The sequence below is a fragment of the Cervus canadensis genome, chromosome 21, assembly GCF_019320065.1.
Source record: "Cervus canadensis isolate Bull #8, Minnesota chromosome 21, ASM1932006v1, whole genome shotgun sequence".
Taxonomy (NCBI): Eukaryota; Metazoa; Chordata; class Mammalia; order Artiodactyla; family Cervidae; genus Cervus; species Cervus canadensis.
This window is the reverse complement of record NC_057406.1, coordinates 33,814,886-33,826,574: the sequence shown is the minus strand read 5'-3', so window position 1 is coordinate 33,826,574 and position 11,689 is coordinate 33,814,886. Positions and strand designations below refer to the sequence as shown.

Here is an 11,689-nt window from a genome sequence, read left to right as displayed (position 1 = left end):
AGGCTAATTTCTGCAGTAGCATAAGGTAAGGATAAGATTAGGATATATAGTTAAAATGAGAAGTCATGATAATGTTAAAATTGAAAAGGGTAATCTAAAAGCAATCTACAAGAGCTACCTGGGAATATAAGAGCAACTACCATCCTTAGACACCTTAAGAGAAACTGAGTAGAAAAGGGGGAACACGTTTCAGTGAGTAAATACATTTGTATCATTTAGAGAATTATTTAAAACAATTCTGTTATTTTTATCGAACCTTATTCTACCCAAATTACTTTTTTAAGTATTGAAGGGAATCCAACACCTAGCTGATGAAATAACTTACCTAAATTGCGTAATTTATGAGGCCTCTAATCTTAATAATGCTTTCCTTTTTTCTTACAGCAAGCTAGTACTTTAGCAGATCTGGACAGTGGAAATATGGAAAAAGTCATTCAAGATGAAAATGTTACTCTCTATATATGGGCAAACCTCAAGAAGAATCCAAGGTATTGCCATGGGTGATGCTGTAGGTCTGAAGACATTAGAGTCACATGACCAAGCAGATGCCTGTTGCATTTCAGCATGGCATACTTATAAAACCCATCTTAGGAAGTCAGCCAGTTAGGGTTTAATTCTGAGACCTGTTGTTTACCTTAGGCAAGCTCCTTAGCCTTGTAAGGTCTCAGTATATCAACAGTGAAATTATTTTTATCACTTAATAGGATTGGACTGAAGATTAAATGTTAATACATGTAAAGGTCATACATAACAGGATGTCTAGTATAAATATACACTGACAAATATCGGGGTCTTCCTCTTTTTTTCACTCACTCAGCCTCCCTCCCCACCAAAAAGTAGAAGCAATAGGTGCTTCCTACAGGACAGTCTGAAGCTTTTAAAAAATTTATTTTGTGTGAACTGTGAAAGTAGCATCAACATACATACACTTTCAGGTGTAAGATGGATAGCTGGTGAGAAGTTGCTGTGTGGCAACAGGGAGCCCAGTCTGGTGCTCTGGGATGGCCTAGAGGGATGGGATAGGAGAAGGGGAGAGAGGCTAGGGAGGGAGAGTGAAAGTGAAAGTCGCTTGGTTGTATCTGACTCTTTGTGACCCCATGGAGTATACAGTCCATGGAATTCTCCAGGCCAGAATACTGGAGTGGGTAGCCTTTCCCTTCTCCAGGGGAATCTTCCTAACCCAAGGATCAGACCCATGTCTCCCGCATTGCAGGCAGATTCTTTACCAGCTGAGCCACAAGGAAGTGGGTATGCATGTATAATTATGGCTGATTTGTGTTGTTATATGGCAGAAGCCAACACAACATTGTAAAAATTTAAAAATATATATTTAAATTAAAAAAAATACTTTCAAAAATAACTTCATTTTTATTACTTTTTAGATATTTAAATGATGTTTTCAACAAAGTAATATCATTCTGAGGAATAATAGAGATAATGACAAATTCATAATCACTTGGTTGCCGTTTTACTCAAACGTTTCAAAATAATTGAGTTAATATGGCACAGTGAGTTTTAGAGAAAAATTATCAGAATAAAAGCTAGGAGGTCTAGGTTTCTAGTCCTAGCTCTAAAAAGGCTAGTCATAACAAGAATGGGGAAACTTGGACTTTATTTTTGATATCTAGTAAAAGGAAGGAACAAAATATTTTCCAAGTTCTATTTGCTACAAAATACTCTGTGGTTTAAATTTTAATTAAATTTTTTATTCATTTATTTTTGGTCACACTGTGTGGCTTGCAGAATCTTATTTCCCCAACCAGGGACTGAACCCACACCCATGGCAATGAAAGCGTGGCGTCCTAACCAGTGGACCGCCCTCTGGCGGAAAATAATCTGTATAATTTTAAAAGAATAAAAGTAAAATGAACAGCTCTGTATTAACTACCCAGGTTTTAAAAAGAGAATTAGATGGTGTTCTTTTACTAAAATAAGGAACAGCAGTGGCAAAACAACTTTTGTTTTACTTTGATGGTGATGAAGAGGGGCAGAGGGTGGTTGGGGTGGTGAGTTCAGTGTGGGACTTGTTGAGTTTGAAGTTCCCTATGAGACTATGAGACCTCGTAAGTGTAACTATCTGAAGGCATTGAGAGATATGTGAGCTGGAAACACACTTGGAGACATTATTAGCATTGTTGTCATTTAGTCGCCAAGTTGTGTCCAACTCTTTTGTGACCCCATGGACTGAAGCCTGCCAGGCTCCTCTGTCCATGGGGTTTCCCAGGCAAGATTACTGGAACGAGTTTCCATTTCCTTCTCTAGGGGATCTTCCTGACTGAGGGATCAAAGTTGCATCTCCTGCACTGGCAGACAGATTCTTTATCACTGAGACATCAGGGAAGCCCAAGTTTTGGAGACATGTTTGGGGAAGTCATTAGCATACAGACCAGTAGTTCTTAACTTTTTAGAAATCAACTCTTATGAACTTTATTACATATGCGCACACATACGTAAGGGAGTTTTTTTTAACCTTTTATAGTTCATTCAGGGATGCTTCTGCCCCTAGGAAACATAGAGCTCATTGAAGTCATAGAAATAATAATATCCAGGGAGAACATGTAGAAGGAGATGGAAGGAGGACTCAGGCTGTTTGAGGACTGAGTGACATCAGCGTTTAAGGGATGGTTAGGAAGTTCAGTTCAGTTCAGTCGCTCAGTCGTGCTTAGGAAGGAGGCTGTACAAAGGAACCAGAGAGGGAGCTCCCAGAGATGGAGGAGAAGAGTATGGAGCCATGGATCCCAAGAGACAGTTTTGAAGACAGTAACATCAGCAACCTGGTCTAAATGCTGCATAGAAAGCAAGTTAAGGGTATTCACAAGTACTCAAAGCTCTGGTGAAATTAAAGAGGAAATAATGTTTAGGTATAAATTCACGGCAGACATAGAACTTCCTAGAGCCTCATCTTTTTTGTTAATTTAATTAACAGGCACAGAAGTATCAGATTCTCTGAGACACAAACTGGATTTGAAATCCCAAGGATATTAGCAACATCTGACATTGCTCTACGACTCCTGCACACTCACTACGATCATGTCACACCCCTGAGCCCCGTTCTGACACCATCACAAGAACACGTTTCCTTAGTAACTGACTTTGTCAAGGAAGAAGTTAAGAGTGTGCAAACAGCAGTCAGCAAAGATCTCCAAGAAGAGAATAAACAACAAGAAAATGAGTCTAACTCAGTTCATGAGGAAGAAACAAAAGCTGAGGAACAAGGTGATGTCGAAGAACAAACGGTAGGACTCTTTAAATGTACATTTTTTTCCTTCATGTAATGGGTGTTATTAGATTCTCTTGATGCATTCTTAAGATTTTTTCCTAAACAGCTAGAAACTGAAAGCCACTTTCTAACCAATGGCTCAGTTTTGAATGTGTTTTTTTCCCTTGCCTTCTATATTCATAGTCACTATTTATAGTTGAGCTTGTTGCTTCCACATCCTGAAGTTGAGCACAGAAATTGCTCATTTTTATTTTAGGTTCATTCCCAAAAAACTTTGAGGCAATTTAATTTGTGGGTATTTATTATATTTCAAATTCACTTAAGGGAACTTGTGATAAATACTGTCACAAAACTGAAGGATTAGTTACTTCTTCAGGTCTTGGTTTTATAAAAAAGAATTTAATGAAGTAAAAACTAATTTTTTAAAACTGTTGTACTTCTATTTTAAAAATTGACGTCTTTAGATATAATAATATGTTAAGTGCTATGTGCTCAGTCACTCATTCATGTCTGACTCTTTGTGGCCCCATGGACTGTAGCTGGCCAGTCTTCTCTGCTATGGATTTCCCAGGCAAGAATACTGGAGTGGGTAGCCATTTCCTACTCCAGAGGAACTTCCTGACCCACAGATAGAACCCGAGTCTCCTCTGTCTCCTGCATTGGCTGGTGGATTCCTTACCACTAGTGCCACCTGGAGAGCCCAATAATATGTTATAATAATCATATTTTGGTAGTTGGTTTCTGCTCTCTTCGTTCTGTTTCCAGGATTTTCAAGCCACTTACCTATTATGGTAAAATAAATTGTCTCTTTAGCATTTAATAGAACTTGCTCATAACTGAGCAGCTTTTTGTTTGGCCATGGACAATTTGATTTTAGGAAGGACCAGGTTGTCCTGTAAGTGCTTAAAATATTGTATTGGCTTATTGGTTTGTTTTCTTTAAACACAGGTAGGGTTAAGAATTAAGTTGAATACAAATTAGAAATCAGAATAAGTATTATTAGGTATTCTAAGAACACATTTAATTGAAAAATGCCATTTGATTACACCAGAATAAAAAATTGTAATGATTCTACAGCAATGTAAAATATGGATATAAGACACAATGGTCGTACAAAGAATAGTATTCAGAGTGTGAAAACAATGACGAAAAAATCAAAAAGGCGTAAAAGGAGGAGAATCCAGAAACCTATATATAGCTGATACTTCAGAGAGGTTGGAAATAAGTGATTTGTTCTTCTTTAAAAGTGGTCACTCTTAAAGAAATGTTTTTTGAGCAGTCTGATAGCTTTTAAAACTAAAGAAAATAATCATTTTTCCTCTCAGATAGCATGGTAGCTTTACTAGAGTTCAACAATATTTCCAGTTTTCTTCCCTTTCCTGGATATGTAGGAAGATTATATTCCTCTCCCCCTTAAAATTAGGGGTGACCATGTGACTTGCTCTAGTTAAGAAGACATGAATGGATGTAACACACTGATTCTAAGGGGGAAAAAATAAAGAATGAGTAAATGGGCCCTGGATGTCACATTATTTAAGTATGCAGTAAGAAACAAAATGAAGACCTGTACACTTAAAATAAGATTTAGCAAGATTTGTGATTGAAAATTCATGAAAACAACAAATAAAAAGGTATCAAAATTGTTTATATGAAAAGATGTTATCTAAAAATGTTTGGTCTTGATCTGATAAAAATATTGAATAACTTCTGCTCCTCAAATTCCTTGATCATATTTTATGAAAAACTCATCAACAGTTTACCCCAAAATTTCATATTATTAATTTAAAGTTGTGAAATAATTTAGAAAAGATATAATTTGAAATATTATTTGAATTTAGATGGCTTTAGCAGTTCTTCCTATGCATGTATGTCTCAGTTGAAGCACCTCATATAAAAGTGATGACTTATTATAGTTCTATGTCTAAAACTACTTAAAATAGTTTCACATTAAAGATATCAGCGCATGAATTCACTGTAATACCAAATAGTGCAGTTTTCTATTTTTCTCAAAATCTTTCATCTATTAGAGTAAGAAGTCATTTCCTTTACTCTCAGTCACTGAGCTCCAAGTTACCAAACTAAGTTTTCCTCTATTAACAGGCTCTTTCCAATGTGTTTAACTACATCTGTTGTGTTTTTTTTTCTGTTATTCTTTAATGTTTCATTGAAACTCTTCATGGCAAATAGATGGGGAAACAATGGAAACAGTGGCTGACTTTATTTTCCTGGGCTCCAAAATCACTGCAGATGGTGCTTACAGCCATGAAATTAAAAGACACTAACTCCTTGGAAGGAAAGTTATGACCAACCTAGACAGCATATTCAAAAGCAGAGACATTACTTTGCAACAAAGGTCCGTCTAGTCATGGCTATGGATTTTTTCCAGTGTTCAGATGTATGGAATGTGAGAGTTGGACTATAGAGAAAATGAGCGCCGAAGAATTGGTGCTTTTTGAACTGTGGTGGGTGGAGAGACGAGAGTGCTTGCGACTGCAAGGGAGATCATGTCCAGATCTCATCTAAAGAGATCAGTCCTGGGTGTTCATTGGAAGGACTGATGTTGGATGCTGAGCCATGACACTTTGCCAGACCTGATGCGAGGGCTGGACTCATTTAAGAAGACCTGATGCTGGGAGAACGATTGAGGGCAGGCAGGCAGAAGGGGGTGTCAGAGGAGAGATGGTTAGAGGCATCACTGGCCACAATGGTACATGAGTATTGGGTAAGAATCTGGGAGTTGGGTAATGGACAAGGAGGCTGGCGTGTGCAGTTCAGTGGGGTCACAAAGAGTTCGGACACAACTGAGTGGACTGAACCTGAGACTTTCATCTATAACGATGACTAAGAGGCATAAAATGACTAAAGGTATACCAGTGCTGTGCTGTGCTTAGTCGCTCAGTCATGTCCAATTCTTTGTGACCCCATGACAGTGGCCTGAGAGGCTCCTCTGGTCATGGGGATTCTCCAGGCAAGAATACTGGAGTGGGTTGCCATGACCTCCTCCAGGGGATGTACCAATGCTGCTGTTGATAATACCAAAGAAGTACATTAAGGAAAAGCATTCTACTCGATGGTAATCCATATTCTAAGGCAGAGTGAATGAAGTTCTTCTCAAATAATTAGTCTAGGGAACCAAGAGTAATGATCAGACAATTAGTTTTACCTTATGAAACTTCACTACAGTCTGGGAAGCACGACTGAGAATCATGTGAGTGGTAGTTGGAGGAACCTGGCTGGCAGAACTTTGTCATCAGGCAGTTGGAAAAAGAGAAGATTGCCTAGAAGATGACACTAACATTACTTTAGTGAGCACCCCTGTTTTGGGGAACCAATCCTGTCATCACACCACACGGGCATGTGTATAGGTACTCACGCTTATGTCCATATGCTCTATCATTCTTCCAAATGCCCCATAGCATTCTGAAAAGTTATTATGAACAATGCTAAGTATGTGTGATTTCCACAGAAGCAGAGAAATCCTATAGTCGTGCTTAAGTGTACCAAGGCAGGGGGAAAGCCATCCCCCTGTGCTGAAGGAAGATTTTGGAGGGGAATTGAGGGGGGCAGCAGTAACCTTCATAGAGTGAAGAATCCCCCAGGTCAGACCCACTGCCCTGCTCAGCTGGCTAGGAAAGGAAAGAGCAGGTGGAAACAGTCATCAGCTGGGCCTGCCCTTGCCACTAATTCTGAACAGAACACATTTGTTGAGCACTTTTTGTAAGTGTGAGTCTCCTGCAAGGGGCAAAAATCACTGGATTTATAAAGAAAATCAGCAGCTCAAAAGAAGGGGATAAAGATAATTTGATGGAATTTATAGGAGTGGTACAATAAATGGTGGAAAGAAGTAGGAGATCCAATATCTATGTAAAATAATTTATAGAACTTGAGAAGGGAAAGGTTGAGTTTAATATAATAATTGTCTCTGAGACAGCTAGCTAAGATATGAAATAAAATATATTTCCAATCATACTTCCCTCTACAGACTCAAAAAAAAAAAACAGATCAAAGGTTTAAATATAAAAACAAACTAATCAAAACTCATAAAATAATAAAAAATATTTGAAGAGAATGTAGGGAAGTTATTTTATCATATTTATTAAAAAGAACTGTGGTGTTGGAGAAGACTCTTGAGAGTCCCTTGGACTGCAAGGAGATCCAACCAGTCAATCCTAAAGGAAATCAGTCCTGAATATTCATTGAAAGGACTGATAGCTGAAGATTGAAGCCTGATAACTTGGTCACCTGATGTGAAATCTGACTTCATTGGAAAGACCTGATGCTGGAAGGATTGAAGGCAGGAAGAAAAGGGGATGACAAAATGAAGATGGTTGGATGGCATCATTTGACTCAATGGACAGTGATTTTGAAGCAGAGCTCCAGGAGATAGTGAAGGACAGGGAAGCTGGCAGTGCTGTAGTCCTGGGGCACAAGAGGGTTGGGCATGACTGGAAGGCACTGAACAAAACAAAAAAAGCTATTTTAAAAAATTTGTCGTTTTTTTTTCGACGGGTTTGCCGCCAGGACACAGGTGTCGTGAAAACCACCGTTAAACCTAAGCCAAAATGGGAAAAGAGAAGACCCACATCAACATCGTTGTCATTGGGCACGTAGATTCAGGGAAGTCTACCACGACTGGCCATCTGATCTACAAATGTGGCGGGATCGACAAGAGAACAATTGAGAAGTTCGAGAAGGAGGCTGCCGAGATGGGAAAGGGCTCCTTCAAATATGCCTGGGTCTTGGACAAACTGAAAGCTGAACGTGAGCGTGGTATCACCATTGATATCTCCCTGTGGAAATTTGAGACCAGCAAGTACTATGTTACTATCATTGATGCCCCAGGACACAGAGACTTCATCAAAAACATGATTACAGGCACATCCCAGGCTGACTGTGCTGTCCTGATTGTTGCTGCTGGTGTTGGTGAATTTGAAGCCGGTATCTCCAAGAATGGGCAGACCCGTGAGCATGCCCTTCTGGCTTACACTCTGGGTGTGAAACAACTAATTGTTGGAGTTAACAAAATGGATTCCACTGAGCCACCCTACAGCCAGAAGAGATACAAGGAAATTGTTAAGGAAGTCAGCACCTACATTAAGAAAATTGGCTACAACCCCGACACAGTAGCATTTGTGCCAATTTCTGGCTGGAATGGTGACAACATGCTGGAGCCAAGTGCTAACATGCCATGGTTCAAGGGATGGAAAGTCACCCGTAAGGACGGCAATGCCAGTGGAACCACCCTGCTTGAAGCTCTGGATTGCATCCTGCCACCAACTCGCCCAACTGACAAACCCTTGCGTTTGCCTCTCCAGGATGTCTACAAAATTGGTGGTATTGGTACTGTCCCTGTGGGTCGTGTGGAGACTGGTGTTCTCAAACCTGGCATGGTGGTCACCTTTGCTCCAGTCAATGTAACAACTGAAGTGAAGTCTGTAGAAATGCACCATGAAGCATTGAGTGAAGCCCTTCCTGGGGACAATGTGGGCTTCAATGTCAAGAACGTGTCTGTCAAAGATGTCCATCGTGGCAATGTGGCTGGTGACAGCAAAAATGATCCACCCATGGAAGCTGCTGGCTTCACAGCTCAGGTGATTATTTTGAACCATCCAGGCCAAATCAGTGCTGGATATGCACCTGTGCTGGATTGTCACACAGCTCACATCGCTTGCAAGTTTGCTGAGCTGAAGGAGAAGATTGATCGTCGTTCTGGGAAAAAGCTGGAAGATGGCCCTAAATTCTTGAAATCTGGTGACGCTGCCATTGTTGATATGGTTCCTGGCAAGCCCATGTGCGTCGAGAGCTTCTCTGATTATCCTCCCCTGGGCCGTTTTGCTGTGCGTGACGTGAGACAGACAGTCGCTGTGGGTGTCATCAAGGCAGTGGACAAGAAGGCAGCTGGAGCTGGCAAGGTCACCAAGTCTGCCCAGAAAGCTCAGAAGGCTAAATGAATATTATCCCCAACACCTGCCACCCCAGTCTTAATCAGTGGTGGAAGAACGGTCTCAGAACTGTTTGTCTCAATTGGCCATTTAAGTTTGATAGTAAAAGACTGGTTAATGATAACAATGCATCGTAAAACCTTCAGAAGGAAAGGAGAATGTTTTTGTGGACCATATGTTTTGTGTGTGGCAGTTTAAGTTATTAGTTTTTAAAATCAGTACTTTTTAATGAAAACAACTTGACCAAAAATCTGTCACAGAATTTGAGACCCATTAAAAAAAGTTTAATGAGAAAAAAAAAAAAAAATTTGTCGTCATTTTTTTTTGGTTGTGCTGGGTCTCCATTGCTATGCATAGGATTTCTCTACTTGCAATGAACAGGGACTATTTTTCATTGTGGCGGGTGGACTTCTCATTGCAGTGGCTTCTCTCGTTGTGGAACATGGGCTCTAGGGTGTGCTCAATAGTTGTGGCACACGGATTTTGTTACTCAGCTACCTGTGAAATCTTCCCAGACCAGGAATCGAACAGGTGTCCTCTGCACTGGTAGCTGATTTTTCACCACTAGACCACCATGAAAGTCCTAAGATCTTTCTTCCTTATTAGTGCATCAAAACCAAAACCTTGCAAGAAAAGGAGATTATGGGTTTGAACATTTCTGTCAAATAAACCTCACTATAAACAATGCTGAAAGATAATGGACTGGAAAAAATATTTAAACATATCAAGCAAATGGTTAGTATCCTAATATAAAGAACTTGTACAAATTGGTAAGACAAGTTCCTAATATAAATTAGGCAAAAGACTTGGGCAGATCAATAAGAGAAATGCAACTGGTCAATAAAGATATGAAAAGATAACCAAATAAGTAAACAAATTAGAACTGACATTATATCACTTCATATCAGAGTGAGTGTGAGAGGTTGCAGCCATTTTCACGTACTGTTATTAAAAGTGGAAATTTGTACAATCTTCAGGGAAATTTGGTACTATGGAAATGTACCTTTTAGTGATTTTTCATTTTAGTGATTTATTATTATGAAATCACAAGACAACTAAATAAAAATGTTGCAGTGTTCACTGGCTTTTTTATATTAGAAATTACAGTCCACAGATTAATTATAAAATATTCAGTCAAGTAGTAGCCATTCAAAATGATATAGATTTTATATACTTTAATTTCAGAAACTCTTGAGATGTGCCTGACATATGGCATTATATTAGTTTCAGGTATATAGCACATAAATTTGATATTTCTATGTACTGTGAAATAATCTCCCTGAGTCTTGTTAGCATTCATCCCCATACATAGCAACAATTCTTTCCTTGTGCTGAGAACTTTTAAGATCTCTCTTACGAACTTTCAAATATACGATACAGTATTATTAACTATAGTCATCATGTACATTTCAAGTCAAGAATTTATTTCTCTATAACTGGAGGTTCATACCTTTGGCCACCTTCACCCATTTGTCTACCTCCACCCTGAACCTCTGGCAACCACCAATCTGTTCTCTGTATTTAAATTCTTTCTTTCTTTATATTCCACAGAAAAAGGGAGATCATATGGTATTTGTCTTTCTCTGTCTGACTTATTTCCCTTTACATGATGCCCTCAAGGTCCCCCTTGTTGTCTCTAGTGGCAAGGTTTCCTTATTTTTTATGGCTGAATATTATTCCGTTGTCGCTATATATCACATTTTCTTTATCCATTCATCCACTGATGAACTGTTACATTGCTTCCATGTCTTGGCTGTTGTGAATAGTGCTTCAGTGTACATAGAGGTGCATACCTCTTTTTGAGTTAGTACTTTTGTTTTCTTCAGATAAATGCCCTGAAATAGAATTGCTGGATCATATGGTAGTTAATTGCTACCATATGATCCAGCAGAAACTGTTAATTTATTTACTTGGAGGGGCAACCCTGGCCCTAATAAGCATTATTCCTAACACAGCCTTCATTGCATTTGTTATTCTCTTTCTACTCACTATTCTTAAATTTGCAGTAGCTGTTTTGGCTTCCCCGATGGCTCAGCAGGTAAAGAATCCTTCTGCAATGCAGGAGACACAGGTGACGAGGGTTCGATCGCTGGGTCGAGAAGATCCCCTGGAGGATGAAAAGGCAGCTCACTCCGTTATTCTTGCCCAAAAAACCCCATGGGCAGAAGATCCTGGTGGGCCACATTCCGGAGGGTCACAAAGAGTCAAACCTGAGTGAGCACACACAGCACGGCACAATTATTCAAGCTTATGTCAGCCCCCTGCTCATAAGCCTCTGCTTACACAATGACACATGGTAACCCATCAAACCTGTGCATTCCAAATAATAAACCCCAGCCCCCAGGCTTTTACAAGAGCCCTCTTAGCCCCTCTTGAACTCTCTGGTCTGGTCATACGCTTCTGTTTAGACTCAACATTCTTATACTTGAACTTATTAACCAACATTTTAGCAATGTATTAGTGACAAAGAGACATCATCCAGAAAAGCTTTCTTGTATTTATCGCTTTCTAACTTCCCCAACTAAAC

The 11,689-nt window shown here is 39.4% G+C and overlaps 2 protein-coding genes across 2 annotated transcripts in view; both read left to right on the top strand.

Moving 5' to 3' along the window:
- Positions 1–11,689, top strand: part of DNAI7 (dynein axonemal intermediate chain 7) — an 88,553-nt gene that overhangs the window by 40,253 nt on the left and 36,611 nt on the right. The window lies entirely within an intron of this gene.
- On the top strand, positions 7,725–9,469 carry LOC122423875 (elongation factor 1-alpha 1-like). Its single transcript, XM_043441325.1, has one exon. The coding sequence runs from the start codon at positions 7,783–7,785 to the stop codon at positions 9,169–9,171; it is 1,389 nt and encodes a 462-aa protein (XP_043297260.1). The 5' UTR covers positions 7,725–7,782; the 3' UTR covers positions 9,172–9,469.

What these genes read in the sequence shown, in the direction of transcription:
- LOC122423875 (XM_043441325.1), top strand. Translation starts at nt 7,783, where the DNA reads ATGGGAAAAGAGAAGACCCACATCAACATCGTTGTCATTGGGCACGTA.